Here is a 19,458-nt window from a genome sequence, read left to right as displayed (position 1 = left end):
GCAACCCAGCTGCAGAACTGAATGATATATAGATTAACAAAAATATCTTCATTTCATATAAGTTACCACAAACAACTACATTAAGTCAGATTTATAAAGATCTTAACTACCAAAATCTGGATGTAGTAACGTTTGGTTCAGCTCCAGCCTGGCTTTAATCTTTGATTTAATACATCCCGTACATCAGCATACCGTACCTGCTGCAGTCAATTCACCCAGTTTTACCGTGTCATCCTGTCTTTACCATGAATCACTGTGTCCCAGATATGAAATAAATTAACTAAATTCAATAATAATCTCTATGTTGTCTTTTGGTTCCAGTAGCATTTGTCGCTCAATCTCGAAAATGTATCAAAATAAAATGCTTGGCACAGTACTGCATTAAAGTCAACTTTTAATATTCTATGAAAAAAATCAGCCAATTAATTAATTTTGAATTAATATTTTCTATATTTTAAGAAATTCCCGCTACCTATCACGAGCTTGTGTACATTCCTCCTAAACGTAAGAGAACAACATCATTAAGTGGAAATTAAACATTCCCACAGAGAAACCTTAAAAGCAATTAGTAGTTGCCCACCAAAGGAAATAAAAAGAAGAGTCATCCCTATGACTGTAAATAACCACCAACCCTTGCACCAAACATGAATGGGAGAGGTTTGGTTTCTCCACAGGCCAGGTCAGCTCTTTCCAATGAAATCTAACGACAAAGAAGCGCATTATTGCTTCCTGATAGATGAAACACTAAAAGCCAGAACTGCTTAATCTGTAACAAAACTACCTTTATTCACTGTTGTCTTCTTCTCAATTAATATTTTATAGCAGTAGCATAGGACGCTTAAATACAAAAATAATGGACAAAAATCAAACAGATGGAAAAGTGCAGTCCCTAAATATGAAACAAATTAATTCACAAGTGCACCTGAAAAACTGAAGTTATTACCATGCTACTTTAAAAAATTTAAAGTTGGCATTTGCAAGCAATTAAAAATAAAGCTGTCACAACAAAGAAAGAAATTATAATATCCCACACAGGAAAGCAGAAGGCCCTGTGTTTCAATATTAACACAAATGAAGAGCCACTGTATTATCACAGGAAAATGAACTCAGTTACTTTGACAGCAGAAACATCTGCCATTGAATTATGGTATTAAAAAGTCATTATAATATATTATAGAACACTGAAACCTTTTCACACAGAAATGAGCTGATACAGCAAAAAAATGTAACACTGTGGAAACAGAAATATTTCATTTAGATAGAAATTATCTTAATTCCGGATTTTTTCACCTATTTAAGATTTTAAGGGGCTTAGCTACCTGTGCTACCTTCTGAAATCCAAATCCCCTGTTCCAAACTACATGAAATCTTACACGGCAGATGCAACAGAATTCAGACTAAAATCTTCTGATTTCACACTTTCTACATAAGAAAAATTTAGAAAAGAAAGCACAGAGTTTCAATAACTCACTTGTTACAGTTTCTTCATTGTGTAGTTAGACTTTATTTTTCTGAGTTCAGTATTACTGAAGCAATACTTAATTTCTGCTGTATAAATACATGAAAAGTGTTTGAAACATAAGTTGTTTTGTCAACCTCATATGTTAGGCTTGGCTCTTTTCTGATTCCCAGTCCTTGGGAATCTCGGAAGCTCTACTAGCCTGTCTGTCACCTAATTATCCAGCAATAAATAACAGTGCGTATTAACTCGTTCAGAACTCTTCCGCAGCCCTGAGTTCTGTGTGGTGCCACAGAAATCGAAGGACAGACTAGATAAAATAACTGTAAGCCAACAGTTGCAGAAGAGAGGCGTTACCTCGACTCTCTTCCTCACCTTTTTTAAGGAAGATTTCTCCTAGGGCACCCTGGAGTTCCCTGTCCCCAAAGGGACAACGTCTTCCTTACCTCTGCTGCTTCCTGGACCATGCTGCAAACCAGTTCAATTCACTGATCAAGCAGAAAACCCACACAGAAAGAAAACAAGGTGGTGGTGCCAACAGCCTTCTCACAAGTTCGATGAATTGAGTTCACTCACTAAACTGAGTTGAACAGCGCATATCGGGGTAGAAATTTACTCTTTTTGTTGGTAATTAACTGTCTTTGAAATAGAACTACTAACGCCTAAATGGAAAACTACATCTGTCTTGATACTAGACAAAAAAAGATGATGTATGTTGTGTTATATTTCACAGAAATTTAATCTGTATATTTTTGTCAAAAAGGTGCCACACAATACCCAGCAAGAGAAGCAAAGAAAAAGCTTATGCTGAGAATCCCAACATTTAGTCAGCTCCTCCAACAAAACAAACAACAGAACTATCCTGGTAAGATAAACTCTCCTGATTAAGAAAACACAAAGAATAAAAAGTACAAGCACTTTTTGGAAACATACTTACGAAAATATCAAATGGTTCACAAAGAAAAAACTTGAATTTACCTTTGGTTTTTTGTTCAGCAGCCTGAAAGAAGAAAACAACAAAACAAATCAACTACTTATCAATATGCAAAATGATACCTAACAAGTACAAGGGCTGCAGGTCTAACTTTTTGCAGAAACTGCTGACATAAATCAGGCCTTAGTTCCAGTTAAGGATTGGAGAATGTTAATTTAACTCCATGTATTTGGAATTTAAGAATGGCTACTCTGACTGGCTACTGACTAAAGCCAAAGCAGATGCCAAAGAGACAGTGTAAAACACAGCAAGCAGTAAGTATGGCAGTGCCCCCATCTACCCACCCAGCCTCCTGCCTCTTGAGGTTCAGAGGCTTCCTGAAGCAAAAAGTACATTTATGAACTTTTTAACACTCAACAGAATTAACTTTTGTGAATTTGTCCAGTATCCCTTCGAATCCATACATACTATTAGCTTACACTCATTAAATGCACATTTTGTGAAGACCCATTTTTTTTATCTACTTGAAATCCACCCACCTTTTTTTTTTATGATGCCTAATTTTTATATGAGAAAAGACAGTGATCAATTCCTATCCACATCCTAAGGGACGTTTAATATTAAAACTAACTATGTAATCCAGAAAATGAGGCAGAAGAATGTACACCACAGAAAATGCGCGACAGCCTCAGAATCCACAGCCACTTGAGTATCAGTTGGGATTAATGCAGTTAACTTTGCATTGACGTTGATGAGGAACATTCATGTGACACAGCTGGGGGAGCAGTAACTTAACATCAGGGAATGGTGAGCAGCTTGGGAAGCACCAATGAACTGTCACAACTGCTTTCGCAGGGATTTTCTGACCGCAGGCTCACTCAAAGTCACCAGGACTGCTCGCTAGTGTCAGAATAATTCACAGAAGGCTGCAGAATCAGTATCTGTACGTTACATGTACAAGTGAATACATCATTTGAAACAGTGGCATGAACAAACCTTTTTCTGAGCACCTTCCTTCTTTTTCTTTTCTTCCTGCTTTTTCTTTTTCTTTTCTTCCATCAAATGTTCCTCTTCTTGTGTTTCTTGTTCTTTCTCCCTGATAAGAATAAAGGTTGGGAAGAGCTTTTCAATAAGATGAAGTTTATCCAGGCAAGTAAATAATCTGTACTTATACTGCTAACCTTCTACATCTCCTGCCTTAAAAAGGCCACTTCTAATGCTGTAATCAAAGCATCAAAAAAAAAGCTGTTCCAAAATTGAAACCAATGACAAATAAAATAGTAGGCAATGAAAATTCAGAAATAATAGATTTTATTTGGAAGCTTTTTCCACAATCACTCAAAAGTACAACTTAATATTTAGCACATTCTAGAGAAATAAAGTTTAAAACTGAAAGAAAAAAAGAACAAACCCCAGGTGCATCTGTAGGCACATTGTGCTGGCTTTCGATAGCTATGGCTCACAATATACCTTAATGATCATGAGCAAGTACCTTATTTTCCAACTGTTGTTCTTTTTTTGATCGAACACGTACTGTATTAATTTCTCATATGCATCAATTTTGTTCTTAAGGGGTTGTAAGTAAACTAAGGCCCAGAAGAATGCAAATAACCATATTTTATGTTCATCCTATAAATTCTAGCTGAAAAACTTGCATTAATACAAAACAAGACTGTTCCACTAGCATCTTGGTTAAAATATAACCTAAGTTGTACCAAATCAAGAAGAAAACCTATTTGAAACCTCACCATTTCTGTTTTCTTTGTCCATCACCGTAACATATGGTTATAAAAATGAATCTCCCCAACATCCTCCCAAATAAATACCAATGCAAATAATTCATTTAGTTCCCTAAAACTATTTTATCTTCCTTGACAGCTCTTTAGGTCCTGATCATTTATCAGCCTTACAGATCTGAGAATACTCCATGTCTGACAGGCTGAAACCATTACTATTATTATTATTAGATTTGATGTCTTTCAATTATTCATTGAGATCACTTTTAGCTTTATTATTGCTCTACATCTAACGTGCCAAAGCCTCAGGTTCCCCCCTTTTTGTTTGGATTTTTTTTTTCTTTGTTAAAAAAGGTCTCTTTAGTTATAATGCTCTTTGCTCAATTGTTTTATCACAACAGTTATGGGGCGAGGGAGGTCTGCTCTTTACCTACAGGAGAAACAGATACCCATTCAGATTTCACACATCATGTCTTCAAATATTCTCCATGAAACATTTTGCCTCCCAACTGTTTATTTTGCTTTCCTTTTAACAAGTTCACACATTCTTACATCATTTCCCTTTTTATTACAAGGAATACTGTAGTCAATTTTTTTTAAATTTTGTCTATCGCAGGGTGTTCTGGGTTTTGGCTTTTTCATTTGCCTACAAATACTCGTTTTGGCTACTGTAGGTGCTTTAATGCTTACAGAGATCCTGCACAGTGCTCCAGAAAAGCAGCTTCCCTTCCTGTGTGACACAAACCCATAAACACCACAGGAAGCAATTCAGAGGTCCAAACACAGCCGTTAGCACCCTTTTCAACATCATACAGCACTCCAGCTATCGACAGAGGCTGGAAGAGCAGCTGGAGATCAAGCACATGGGGAAGTGCTTGGTGGACAACTGGAGGTCAAGACACCTACAGTGGCATTAGACCTTTGTATTTTAAATACTTGAATCACTTTCTGTCATAACCAAAAATTCATCCCCTGCATGACTGTCCAACTTGATGCCAATTTCAAAGGGCCACTGTATTGTAAATCAATGTTTGAGAAACATTTGCTTTTAAGAGTAGCGGGTGGGTACTTGCATGACATAGTTCAGATTGCACTTAAGAAAAGGGTACTTAAAATTGTACTTTAAAACAGATTATTCTAGGACTTTGCAAGAAGCGATGACTTGCATTACCAAAGAAGCTGAGTTGAAACCATAATAGATTTGACTTTATTCCAGTTAGCTCCAGAGAAGAACAGAAGTCCTGGGGATTTCAGTAACTACAAAGTACCAATATCCAGTCCCTTCATTTTCAGAGCTCCCTACCCAAGTCACAGCAGACTCTACAAAGCTCATGTCTTCAAGTGAACTCTCCCAAACTGCCAGACTACTGCTAAGAGAAGTTCCAGCCTTTTTTGTTTTTTAAAGCAGGTGAATGAAACAAGTCAGTGCAAAATGCCGAAGTTTTTGGTTTCCTCTTGCTAGTACTTAAGAAAATCCACGACATTATAGCAATTCCAGAACACCACAGTTACATTTAAATCCCTTTTAACAGTCAGTGCAGTATTAAAACAAAACACACCACCACCACTGGACTTAATTTCCTGAGTTTTCTTTAAACAGCGAAGGTTCATAGGTCCCAACTTTCTTGTTAGGCCTTTTTTCTAAAATCAAGTTCCTTTCTCCATTGACAAAGTTTTGTTACTTGGACTGGACTCCACTACAAAACTTCTCTATTTCCAGCCTTTCCGTCCTCTAAAGATGGTTCTGTTTTGATGTTTCTCAAGCACTGTTTTATGTTATTCCCTCCCCTATGCAGGTAATACACCATGTCAGAGGATTTTCCAAATCAAAGAAGAGCAAACATTTTGCTCCATTAAAAAACCAATGTATTTTATTACCATATTATCATATCAATTACAACATAAGAGGTAGAAGTGCCACTCTTAGCGAAAACCTGTTTGGTGGGTGGGGTCTTTGTTTTTTAATTTATTTATTTCTGAGACTAAAATAGCCTCAGATTAACTCAGAAAATTATACTATAATTTTTAATGGAGTTCAATTTTCAAAGCCGATTTACATAATGACACTTCTGAATACATGTGCTTTAAATATGCTTAAAATAGAAATAAAGCTCCAAGTGGCCTCTCAGATGACAACTCTTTCTGTCATTTCTAGGCAGAAATTAGTCATCTAAGAGCAAAACAAAAGGAAAACAATAAAAACATTGCTATATAAAGTTTGATTACATTGTCAAAGGCATGTGTTGCAGTTTTACTTCCTGAGTGACAATTTAATCTTTATTACAGGAAATACACTAAAAAAAATTACGAATACAAAGCTCATATGATTTAAACCAGAAGTGTCTTACAATGTACTTGTAGGAGTTTGCCTTTTCCACATATATGGATCTGATGTATCAAAATCATGGGTGATTTTTATGAGCAGAGAGCGAAGGGTGTTACTATAGCATCATGTTGTTTTCAAAGATGGCAATTAACTTATTAAAACCAAAACTAAACTAAGGTTATTTTTAAAGTACACATGCTTAGGAGCTCTCTCTGCATAGGAAAGCAAGACGAAATGCAGGTCATGGTCAGAACAACTTCAAACTACAGCTATGTTCTGTCAATGCCTATTGCAGAAAGGCTTCTTAATCCCTTTAAAAAATTTACACATCTAGGCCTTTTTTTTAAGCTAAGTGAGAACTTCAGTTTTCTAGCTGGTATCAGACATTAGATTGCTTTAATGTCTGAAGCCACAGCTGGTATTTCAAATTCGTGCTGATGTGACATTCTAACAGCATTTTGCAATACGCCTTTTGGGAATATCGTATTCTTGAACTTCAAGCAGAGTCTACTTGTGCTATTACTTGTAAGGTTAATACTCATACGATGTTTTATAGTTCAAAAGTTTCCGCAATAGCTGAGGACTAAACAGAGACCTGTCTCTTGTCCCTCTATGTGACACAGCTCCAAACCTAGCAGCCTAATAAATTCCGTTTGCATACATTTAAGATGTTGAAGGTTTAGTTATTTACAAGGAAAACTGCCTGGAATCTCTCTTCAGAATAGCATTCTCAGTCTGCAGATGTCTTTGCTGGTTTAGCCCAATGAGAGAATAGCTCCCATACCTTAATTCTGGAATACCTTTGTAGCCTAAATTTACATCCTACTTTATGCCGCAAAAACCTCCTGTGACAGTTGTAAAAGTTGCTGTTACTGACAGAAATCCTACAAATTACATACAATTGCTTAAATATTGCTCCGGTTTTGACTTCCCCCGCCATAGAACAGGGCATCATGCATTTCAAGCACACACATTTTTCCTAAAAATGATGATGAGAGAGAGAGAAAAAAAAATATTTAAAACAGAATTGTAAGGAATTGGCAAAGAAACTAACGGAGCCATGCATCGTTATGGGTGATGACAGAGGGTCTGAACAGCACAGACATGAAATACAAGGTAACCACCTCCCAAGTTCTCAAAAACTAGTATCGTGCATTTCAAACAGAAATGAGGAAAATTACTATTTAAAAAGTTCTTCAAGATCTGACTTGAAATGGTAAGAAAGAAGTGGCTGAGATCACAAAGGCAGAAAGCAGCTTGAAGGGTGGCAATGAAATGGAATGAAAAAATGACAAAATAAAGAGCAGCGAATACTGGAAAGGTAGGCTTCAATTAATTCAGGACAACTGAAAAATACTGTCACATCAGAAGAGATGGGAGTTGTTTCTTGGAAATCGCCAAGAATGTGAGAATGTGGATACCCTAATGCATAGGAGGAATAGCACATAAAGGAAGAGGTCACCATATCATCATCAGCCCTTGTTTTCATGACTACAAGAACAGATAAACTAAAATGCCACATCTGCCTATTGCCTGCTTCAGAAATATCCCACCCAGCTCCCTGAGACCTTTCTAGAGTAAACATCAGTGAGGCAAGCAGCTGGTGGGAAAAGTGCCAGCTTCTCTCCCTTGATATCTAGGCACAGTCACTAATCAAGAAGAGTCAAGCCAGTCCCTAATTACAAGCTATCCAATCACCTCAAAAAAGAAAGAAGCACACAAAACCAGGTCAAATAAATAAGAAAGAATATGGGGGGGGGAAGCACAAACACAGGGGCAAAAATGAGGAAGGTCAACAATGCATTAGCATTGTGTATATAAAAAGTAACAACATCAATCTTTAAGTGCTTCATTAATGAGCAAGAGGAAACATTAGTTTGGATACTCAGTGGGAAAGGAGGACTATGCCGGACGATGCCACGAGTGCTGAGGCGACAGTGCTTTTCTTTCTGCTTTAGCCTTCTCTAAAGAGGTCAGCTGGAAACAGATGCTAAAAACGACATGAACTAGTGCCCAGCCCACAGATGACGATGGCTACACGGAGGGATTTCGTGGTGCTCTGCCTCACATAGGAGGGCTTTGCACCAGGCTGGTGGCAGGGACAGCAAAGGGCCAACAACCAGGCTGCTCCTGCCCTATGACCTCTGCCACCACCACCACATCATGCATCCTGGCTTCCTCGCCAAAAAGGGCTGGTGAACACAGCTCCATGCGAGAATCTCAAGATGTGTTTCTTAAGTGTCTTTTCCCAAATCTGGGAAGAAGGAGCAGTCCAATTTCTGAGGAAAAATTCCATGAACTGGTATGGAAAAAATGGAGATGGAAGTAAAGATGTTGTTACCACTCCAAATAGGAAACTAGGCCAACAAAAGAAAGAATAGCTTAAAAAGTCCCTAGAGAAATTGGATATTTTTCCACTGGCTGGGCGTGATGTAACTTATCATAAGAACAACTGTGTCTAAGTCATCACAGATTATCTTCAAGAATCAGCAGAAGATGGATGGTACTTCAGAAGACTAGAAAACGGCAAAGACTGTGCATATAACTTAAAAGGGGAAGGAATAAAAACATCACTAACAGCTAACAAGGATTGGTGGAGGAAAAAAGCCCAATTTTTTCCTTCTGGCATAGTTACAGGCATTTTTTTTTAAAGCATGTGTTGTTGGTTTAACTGAAATTAATTTTTCTTCATTTGGTTAGAATCCTACAATATCCTTTCAAGAGAATTAACGGGGGAAAGCCCTCAGCTACACCACTGTGGACAAGATAAATTTATGGACAGGTTATATGTATAGGTGTGATCACGCAGCTTGAAACTAAACCCTGTAATTTGAAAGTCTGGGTGCAAAATTTGTTTCTCTGGGGAGTAATAAATGAAGCTAGCTGAGTGGTTTTGCTTGACCGCAATTTATAACTTATTAATCCCATGCTTTGGGGTTTCTAGCTATCAAATTATGCCCCTGTCACTCCTTAATACATTATTTGCCTTGATGAGGGATTCCTCCCTTCCTCTGAAACACCAAAATATCACCTACTGCTAACAACTGTACGCCTGGTACTTTGACGCTTCTGTATCTGGTCAACTTCTCTTGAAGCATGCAAGACAAAACTGATCACCTCACAGGAACTGCGGTCTGATTTCTTAAGTCACCTAGAAATTCCACCAGTGTTGAGCGATTTGATTGATTTGTTACAAAATGCTGGTAGGTATCTTCAGGTCTATCTGTGCTGCTCTGTGGCCCCTTCTCCACTGCTGCTTGTAACTGTGAGGGAGCAGATTGATCCCTATGTACCAGGCACTAGAAGTGGGGAAAAGTCCCAGAGAAGAAAAAGCCTTCATAAATTAAGGATGCAGATTAGCTATAAGTGGTAGGTCAGACATCAGGAGTTTGACAAGTCCATTATTTGAGCACTGCCCAGGTCCCAGTAAACGTTTGTAGGGTTTGAGGGTTTTGTTTATCATCTACAGACTTCCTTTTGTTCAGATCCTCCTGGACTGTTACCAGAGAGAGACTGCATTCTAATGAGAGCTCTGGAGTACAAATGGGAGTGTTTCAGGAGATGTATGTTAAGTCTTCATTACAGAGTAGTACAGACCAATAGGAGTGGATTTGCAGAGCAAAACTGACTTGACAGCCACACTATCCCTGTTTTAGGTGATTTTATTACTTGAGACTAGCTACAATCTGTTCCAATGTACTGACCGCTCGCAGCACAAAAGCATTAACTGGACCTTTGGAGCACATAATCCAGTGTAATTTTATTTAAGAAGAATCCAGCTATTGCCCTCCAAGACCGCTCTATTATGTCAATCAAAGCACAGCAAGCAGGACAGTCAGAAGGTTTGCTTCAACATGAAACTCCCAATCCATATTAACACATTTCAGCAGATAATCCTATATGGTGTGAAGCTGCTGTCACACAGGTACCCACATCTTCCATGAAGGTGTTGTTGCTCTCCACAGTGCAGGTCTATTGATGTACATACAAGCTCCATCCTGGGGCACCTTAAGTAGTTAGTAGGGAAATCTGGGCATGGGCTAGAACACTGTACACAAAACCTCACCCTTGTATACATTTCAGGCACAAACCATATCAGAATTTGCTCCCTCAGTTTGCTGACAACACCCCAGCAGACCTCAAGTATCTCATCTTGTGCACCACTCAGGCTATGCAAGAACCAAGTAAAAAACAAACCAAAACAAACCAACAAAAAAACCCCAAACAACACAAACCAAAGCACTTGCATTACACTCACCATTCAAAGCAGGCTACAAATAGCAAGAAACATGTTATGAACATCTCTTCTCCCCAGCAACCACAGATTGACTCCTGTATTGGACAATTAACCTACAGACTGGGAACAGTGCAGATAACTAGATTTACTTGCACAGCGCTGCCTCTCTCCCAGGCCTGATATTTACCAGAAGTTGATGCAGCATATAGTCCAGAGCTCTTCCATAGTCTTCCTGGGACATAATATACAAAGAAATCCAGTACCTCAGCAAGACTGCAGCATGTTTGTTTCTTTCCAGGTACTTTCTTTGTTATTTTGGTTTCTGCAAATACTTCAGATGACAAGAGTCCTGTGCCAGCCGAGGCAAAGCCCCACACTGACAAATTGTTAAACTAAATAACCCAGATTAACTGACCTAGAAGCTGAAGCAACCTGTGGACAAGTTTCTGGTTTGAATTACTCAGCTGGACTTGAAGAACATGTCAGAGGAGCACTGCTCTCTGGAGCAGGTGCACAGGGATACTGCAAAGCAGGATGCCAGGAACAGGATGTTATGCCATGCACCACAGCCCCCCAGGCTCTCAGAGCTGAGCACTCCCAGGGATGGAGGAGCCAGTCAGAGTGTCACCTGTCCAACAGTAACAGGGTCAGGAGGGACGACACATGCTGCAGGACAGACAGGTAGGAACACTGTTTCTGTGTAGCATTCCTTCACACCCTTCAAGCAAGCATAGCTAAACCTTCATGCTCATTAAAAAAAAAAAAAAAAAAAAGGGAGCTTGCACCATTTTGCCTGTAGGGATTTCCAACACCCCTAGTCCTCCTTTCCCCCATTCCATCAGTCACATGCCAGCACTAAACTATTTCTGAGCCAAATCTCTTTGATATCCGCAGGTAAAAGCAGATTCAACGTGCATATTGCAGGAGCTGAAGACCAAGCTGCTACTCTCCCACAGGCCAAGCTAGACAAGACAACCTATAGGATCGAAAAGCAGGCCGCAGAATTTATGCTGAAGACAAATATGTTAATGATGCTGTCTTCGTGCTTATTCTGGGGAAAAGGCGGTGTTGACGTATCTTCCACAAGACACCAGCTTGCAGCAGCCATTGCCACCTACGTGAGTAGCTCCAGTGTGCTGGAAGGTGAGGTCTTAAAGAAATACCTCTCCTTTAGGTAGAATTCCTGCCACAAGCGCAATAGAAAAACGCACGTGCACTTCCCTCACTCCTACCCACAGGCAGGGAAACCATGCCAGACAAGTCTAAGAATAACACCAACACACACCAGCAACACAGTGAGTAGCAGCAGACGTTACCAGACACACACGTGTCACTCAAATCCAGACCTGCCTATCTGAGATGACCTCCTGAGGTCCCTTCCAGCCTGAGTTTTCCTACAATATTAAAACTATTTCACAAATATGTGGCAGAAGCCAGCCTCTAGGAATATGGCATTTGATACAGTAAATGGGCCTCTGCCATCTCACTACCAAGCTCTCCAGATATAACTGTCGAGTGTCACCTCAGGACACACAAGCAGCAGGGACGTGCAGGATGCTGCTGCAGGTCAAGCTCACCAAGAAAGATCCAGATGGGATGGGGAAAGGACAGTGGCCTCACAGGGAAGATGTGCCTCCAGACCTAGAAACAAAAAAAAGGATTACACGCTCCCTCACACTGCAGAGCTCAGACTGGTACTCCACAGTGCAGGCCCTGCCAGCATCCCAATACACAGTAAGAGTGGGTGAATGGCATAAGGTGTGCATAAGCTAGGCTTGGCTATGCTGGGTCTAAAGAACAAGATGCCCTCCACATTGCACACATGCTGCCTTGGAAAGCTGAAGTTCCACCATATGGGTGTACACCATCTTAGTATACTTGCGCTCAGATACAGAGGTAAATTAATGAATGCACAGCTCCTGACATAACAAGGCAAGATAAGATGAAAAAGGGAAAGCAGACATCAACAGAACTCCTTGTTGCAAAAATAAATTTAAAGGGAATATGAAGATAGAGACTTATGTTTTTGTAAAATGTTTATTCTTTTAAAAAATTTCAGAACATGCAAACCCGTAATTTCCTCCTCCTGCATTTTAAAATCTGCTTGGTGAGCTCATTGAACATTCAAGTTGTTGTCTTCAAGTTTTCCAAATACCATTCTATTTAAAGGCACTGTGAATAGGGAATTCAATTTATCAAATGAATGAAAGAAGAATTCTTAGCAGGAACCCTGGTGAGCTAATCAAGAGTCACAATAAAATGTCAGAGGTCCTGGAATTCTCCACAGGAGGTTAACACCAAATTTGATCCGAGTCAAGGAAGACAAAACATACTATAGACTAATAAACTCTACTAAAAAATTGTGCACTGCGAATATGTGAAAGTTTAAACACAAATGAAGAAAATCTACTTAATTGTTTTGCACGCTTTTTATACATTCTTAATGTTTAACCACAAAAATCAAAACACTGCCCACCATGATAATTTCATTCTACTTAAAGATAATAAATTTTGAAGCAATTCTGTTTTTGTTTCACTGCATCTTCAGCTACAATGCTGTTCTGCTACATAACTCAAGCGAGATAAAAACCCCCTACATTACTCTGTATCTAGCCTCGGGCTGGAAACTGACTCCATAAAATACAGAAAAACTTATTCTATCATTCAAAAATTGAGGAAATGGAAAGGTCCAGCGTAGCACCCTTCCCTCCATAAATCTACCAGATTCTAGAAGATTAACTCGGCATTGCTGAAAAGGTAATCCTGATTTCCATTCATTTAATCAACTTTCAAAGTTCTCTGTTCCTCCACTTCACCTTCCACAGTAAAAGCATCTGAAGCCAAACCCTGTCAATAATAAATTAGAATATCAGAGCCACCATCAGAATGGGCCATCATCCACTTAGCAAATGAATAGTGGTTCCATGCGGGGAGGAGAGACAGGGTGGAGGAGAGATGGGGGAAGGAAACAGCCATAAATTATCATCTGAGACTGGAAAACCAGTTGCAGTAAATACTACTTTGGAAATCAATTTATGGTCAATTATGATCTTAGTAAAAACTATTTTATGCCCTCAGTTTGTCCATGAAATGCCCAGGGGAACAAATGTTCTCAGAAATATATCCAAAATGTCTCCAAGTATGTTATCTGATCAGTGGATGCAGACAGAATTCCAGAAAGATCAGCTCTTGCTTGTCTGGATGCTGATAGATGGATGGGGGATGGAGGAGAATCATGATTTCAATACAGTTGGACTATAAGAGTGTTGTAATATCATCCAGATAAAATAGATTATATCTATCAGTCTGGGTCATTTGCTTCAAAAGGGGGGTGGGTGGGGTGGTGGTGTTGTCACTGTAATATTTCACCTAGAAATTTGTGAAGAACATTTCATGTTCACAAATGCAACAAAAAAATTACAGTTGAGGGCCATTTTTAAGCAAGTCATTATGTAAGCATCTACTGAATAACACCACCATTGCTTTCTTCAATTATTACAGATAAGTGTGGTAGCACAGTATAAAGACTGACATCACTAGATAATGAACTGTTGGTGCCCAATGAGACTTATCTTGGATTGCTCTCTTCAAAAAGAGAAGGATTTCTAAAAGTTTGATTAAAAGAATAGAAACGGTAAAAATTACACATCCACCAAGCTCCAGTAAGTCACATACAATAACATTTTTCACCTGAAACAGTGCTATTTATACACTCTCCTCCTCAATAGCAGCAGTTCTGTTACTGTGACAGACCAAATTTAGTTCCACACCTGGATCAGACAGTTATATTTTATGATGATCATACTAGAAAATACTAAATAGCATTTAGACTGCTACCACCAGACTCTTCTCCTTCCATATCAGAAGATGCTGTATTTTCCATATTAATTTTTAAATGGCTTAAAAATATAAACACATACCTCTTTATAGTTTACATCAGATGATGCAAAGAGAAACCAAATAGTTTCATAGTCAGGAAAACAAAGAGCTATGTTATGAACAGATGTGATCAGCAATCTTAAGCAAATTGGTTATTTTTAACTAAGAGGAAGTTTTTGCAGCATCACAAAACAAGAACAAGGTACAATGCTGTGCTCTTACAGCATTACAGCCATGACGCCATAAAGACACAAAAACGATTAGATTTGCAGAGATGTAACACCTTTCATTCCATAGCCAGGGAGTAAAAGACAAACTTGCAAGTGGAGCATCCATTTCAAAGTTGAAAAGTTGGAAAAAAACAGACATTGGAAGCAATTCTCCTATGTTAATTAAGCTTGTGTAATTGATTAACAACATTGAGACCTAGAGATAGAAGAATAATCAGGAATCCTACTCTAGACTGGCTTTGTTAACACACTGTGTAGAGTCTTGATTTACACACATGCCGTTAGTCTATGCCTGTAGTGCTAGTAAAGTTTTTAACTTCTCATTTCATATGAAATATAATCTTCAAGGCTTTGCAAACATACATTAAGTTCAAGCAAAAACATTATCACCAATGTAAAAGATCACCTTCTACAGTCTTCTGTTAAGAACCTTGTAAGAAAATATAGTAAAATGGTAACCAGCACATACGTATCTGTACAGTTGTGGGGGGGTTTTATTATTCTTTTGCATTCTCACTGAACTGCTTCTCTTTTCTAGAACTGTTTTTGTTAAAGCACTGGGCTGATGATCTTTTGTTTACCAGTAACCAGCTACTGTTTACAAATATGCACCTCCATTGTCAGCAGTAACATCAGCATCAGCCACGAAAATATTTTGGAATTCTGAAGAGCTAAAAGACCTGCGAGTCCAAGACCAGAGTAGGACTGAAAAGCAGACTGACATAACACAGATATCTGTCTGAGTTTAAAATCGACTTGGCAGAAGCCAGTTTGAACTAACAATCGATACGTGTACATACTGACCACCCAGAATGGCATCCAAACCACTGGGAGTACTCCGTATCCCTCAAACAAAACTAAAAGCTCTGCCACTTCTCATCGGGAAGTCTTGCAAATGCAGTTTGAGAGAGAAAACTGTAAACTTTGGGCAGACAACACACAGGCAGAGCAAAAGGAGGAAAGTAAGGAACAGGAAAGCAAACAGCACAGCTAAGAAAAAACAGATATGCCATTCTAGGAGAATGCTCTTGAGGAAGGATCATAACAAAGGCATTCCCACTATCCCTTCAGAAAGTCACCATGGGAAAACAGGCACTGACCCCATTAACAAGCTATAGGAAGAAAAAAAGGAATGGATCTGCCTTAGTAAACTGCCCATGGGCAGATATTAAACACTTCATAGCCCAGGGGTTATTTTTCTGTCTGTTCTTTTTGTTTTTTCCTTTCCCTTTCAGTGGAGAGGGTGGTGTTATCTTTTCCTAAATGAGCCTATAGTTGGTAGTTGCATGATAACTATTTTGAGACCGATAAACATTTTTTTCTCTGGGGCTTAATTACCACGAAGGATGCCAACTGATTTGACAAGTCATTTTTTCTCCCCCCGCCCCCCCCCAATCTCATTCTCTAGCAATTCAGAACGTACTGCTAAAAATGCCTGGGCAGCCATGAGATAAATATTAGCTATTTTTAAATACAAAACAATAAGCAATCGTTAACATTTCTCATGAGTGAGCTTCTAAAACACAGAAATTCTTGATAGGAATCTAAGTAAATGTGAATCTAGCTTGCAATTTTTTTAAATGGATGTACATTGCAAAACACAGAAAAAGCAAGCAGCAGATAGCTGTTTATTACCAACGACTTCCACCTCCACAGCCCTCAAAGGCAAACTCTTAAAGCTGTGTGCAGAGCCAGGCAATCTGGGCATCCAGCCATAACCCATCACTGCTGCAGCACAGATAACTGTGCTCCTCTCAAGCCATCCTTGGCTGGAAACCCACGGGGAAGAGCTCCAGAAAGCAGAGCTCAAAGCTTCTACCGCTTCATGAGCTTCAATTACAAACTACCTTCAAGACCTCCACACTGAAAAGTTACAGTGCTGATTCACATTCAGAACTAAGACCAAAACTAACCTCGATTTGCATGCTTGGTACCCTGGACAGCTAGTTATTTTACAGATGTCTTCACTGAAAGAAGCCTTTTTATTGGGATGAAGAGAGGGAGGTGTTACATTTAAAAAACTACAAAAGAATCAGCTGCATATTTAAAAGTACTGATGCAATTTCTGCAAGTAGTATAATCATTGATACAATCTTAAAGAGCACTGTGCAAGAGACAGTTTGTTACTACGATCAAATTCAGACATTTTTATCTTGTGCAGGAGATTTTAAAACATACTAGTGCCAAAGTAGGAAGCTGCAAAAGGAAAGTTTCAGAAAACTGTTATAAAGATGTATGGGAATCCACAGTGAAGCTAATCATGAATAAGTAATGATAAAATAAGCATAAGTACGTCTACACTTGGTAATTAAGATGTAAAATTAAGCCGTGCTTTTGGTAGACAATTTTCATAAATAGCTCAAATTCCTAAAAGAAGATCAAATAGTACTTTGATTCCTCTGCTTTCATACATTAAGAATAACCATTTTTCATTTTACCACTAGCATTTACCAGTGAAGAGACTGTGTGGAGCGCATAGATCATTTAGTAATGCAATTTACTGTCACTTCTAGATCATCTTCCCATTCAATAAAGTATACTTCTAAATACTATTTGCCCTGGCTGATATCTTCATAATAAAGCTGAAAACCTCAAGCCATTATCACTAGAAGGCATCAGCTGATCCTAAATTGGCTAGACTGCAGTGTCACAGGCATTTAAGAGGTTTCCTTATCATTCATCTTTAATACTAAGGGATGGACAGGCGCCTACCTGCAGCTTCTAGGCCAAAGGGAAACCTTCTAATGGTATTACCGTTATCTTGTAATCTGAATTTTAAACAATTAAAACAATAGCACTTTTGCGTTGTACATCTCTACTGTAACCAAAGATAATAAATTTTTCATCAGTTCTCATGTTCAAAGTCTTATATAAAAGCACTCTTTTTTCAAAAAAAAGTAACACGCATTTGACATTAAGTTGCTGTACCTTCAAAAAGAAGCAGCACAGTAACAGGCGCTGAGATACAAGTAATCACCAGAGACTATTTTGTTTACTTAGGAAAGGTTTGGTCATTTTATCTTTAAATCTGCGGGTGGGGGGTGGGGGGAAGGAGAAAAAAAAAAAAAAAAAAAAAAAATCAATGCTGTCTAGCAATTCTTTCCAAATGAAAGCCTCTTTTTACTAAAGCAAAGGATGGCTCCACCCCGACCTCCTCCTCCAGCTTGTTTTGGAAAGGGGCCAGATGACAGCATTTGGAAAAGCGCATGTTTATCTCAGCAAGGCCAGCTGCTAAGTTAACATATTACCCATTCCCACATCCACCAGCCTTGGTTAAGTCTTAACAGCTCAAACTGAAAGTAAATGCTACTATTAGGCTTTTAATAACAAACTGCACACGAAAGAGAAAAGGTGTCTACATCGCATTTAGTATCTGAATGGACTGTAAAAGCGCAGGTCATTTTGAGCTAACGGCAGGCAGTAAATCCCTTACTTGAATAAAATTTCCTGACCTTTCTGAATGAAGTGTATGAGAAACAGAAAAATGAGAGGTTTTATTTCTAGGCTCGTTTAAAGCTACACTTTCTATAAGGCTGCCATTCAGCAACCATTTGCTTCAAGACCCAAAGCGATTACAAGCCTCTGCTTGACAAAACCCATAACTTTACCCTTTTACTCCAGTTTGGCAAGGTATGTAACTTGGGAGCTTTGAGAACTTCAGCAAATAATCTTCAAGTTAGAAGTACTCATGCCCAATTATGTTATTTCTCACATTAATAAAATTTTATCCTATTACTTTTTCCAAGGTCTTTGGAACAAAAAAAGGAGAGAATTATCTTCCTTCCCTTAAACATCAGCAAAAGATGACAGAAGTCATCAAAAGCTTGTTATTGCAACAGGAAAGACAAACCCCGGAAATAAACCAAGCCAGAAAGGTGGATTTTTCATTCATCCCAGCAAGCTCCAGCAGGCGCTGCAGCAGCAGACCAAGGGAACCCCATCCCATTCACCCGTGATCAGAGCCAGATTTTGAAAGCTGCAGACATCCCTGCAAGGTGAGGGAGGACATTAAAGGTACCAAATTCTTCTTAACACCGAATCGAAACCCCATGGCGGTATCCTGGAGTAAATTCCACTATGCTTTGTACTGGTACAGAAGTGGCACAGACCAAGGCTCCCCCAAGTCCATTCCCTAACACCCTGCACCAATGACAGCCTAATTACAAAATAATTCATGGACTGAAACAGATGTAACAGCATACATAAACCAAACATATATAATACGCTGCTCCGTCCAAGTCAGCTTTTAGTCTGATGCATACCGATACTTAAATTTGTCAATATGAGCACCCACATGTACAGAGAACAGAAACATTAATAAATCTTAAGTATTTTATGCTGCAATCCAGATGAGCTCTAAATAAAGAGGTTGGTTTGCCCTGGGGTTTTTTTATTATTAGAAATGTTTAGTCAAAAGTACAGAATATTTTCTAAAATACAATCCCTATCAATTTGCATCACTCTTGCCCTGAAACAAGTCTTGCCCCCAGGCTCCAGCAGTTTTTCTGATGGCAGCACCTTTTTGCATTTCACAACCTACATGCCAGTCAGAAAACCTTAAGTCGAAAAGATACGTTCTCCTTTGAAGATAAGGACAAAGCAACGGAAAGCATTACTACACTACTAGTCCCCAGAAAGTCATACCCACTAAAAAAGG

At 38.9% G+C, this 19,458-nt stretch overlaps 1 protein-coding gene across 9 annotated transcripts in view; it reads right to left on the bottom strand.

Moving 5' to 3' along the window:
* Nucleotides 1-19,458, bottom strand: part of TNRC6C (trinucleotide repeat containing adaptor 6C) — a 93,734-nt gene that overhangs the window by 70,831 nt on the left and 3,445 nt on the right. For 8 of the 9 annotated variants that reach the window (XM_065647500.1, XM_065647505.1, XM_065647506.1 and 5 more), the window contains exons 2-3: nt 3,390-3,489; nt 2,438-2,459 (exon numbers count right to left, since the gene is read on the bottom strand). In XM_065647500.1, coding sequence (XP_065503572.1) covers nt 2,438-2,459; nt 3,390-3,452 — 85 coding nt within the window. In that variant the 5' untranslated portion in view covers nt 3,453-3,489. Of the gene's footprint in view, nt 1-2,437; nt 2,460-3,389; nt 3,490-12,269; nt 12,334-19,458 lie in introns of all 9 variants that reach the window. The other variant, XM_065647509.1, reaches the window with a different exon arrangement.

This window comes from Caloenas nicobarica, chromosome 18, assembly GCF_036013445.1.
Source record: "Caloenas nicobarica isolate bCalNic1 chromosome 18, bCalNic1.hap1, whole genome shotgun sequence".
NCBI lineage: Eukaryota > Metazoa > Chordata > Aves > Columbiformes > Columbidae > Caloenas > Caloenas nicobarica.
This window is presented reverse-complemented; position numbering and strand designations above follow the sequence as displayed.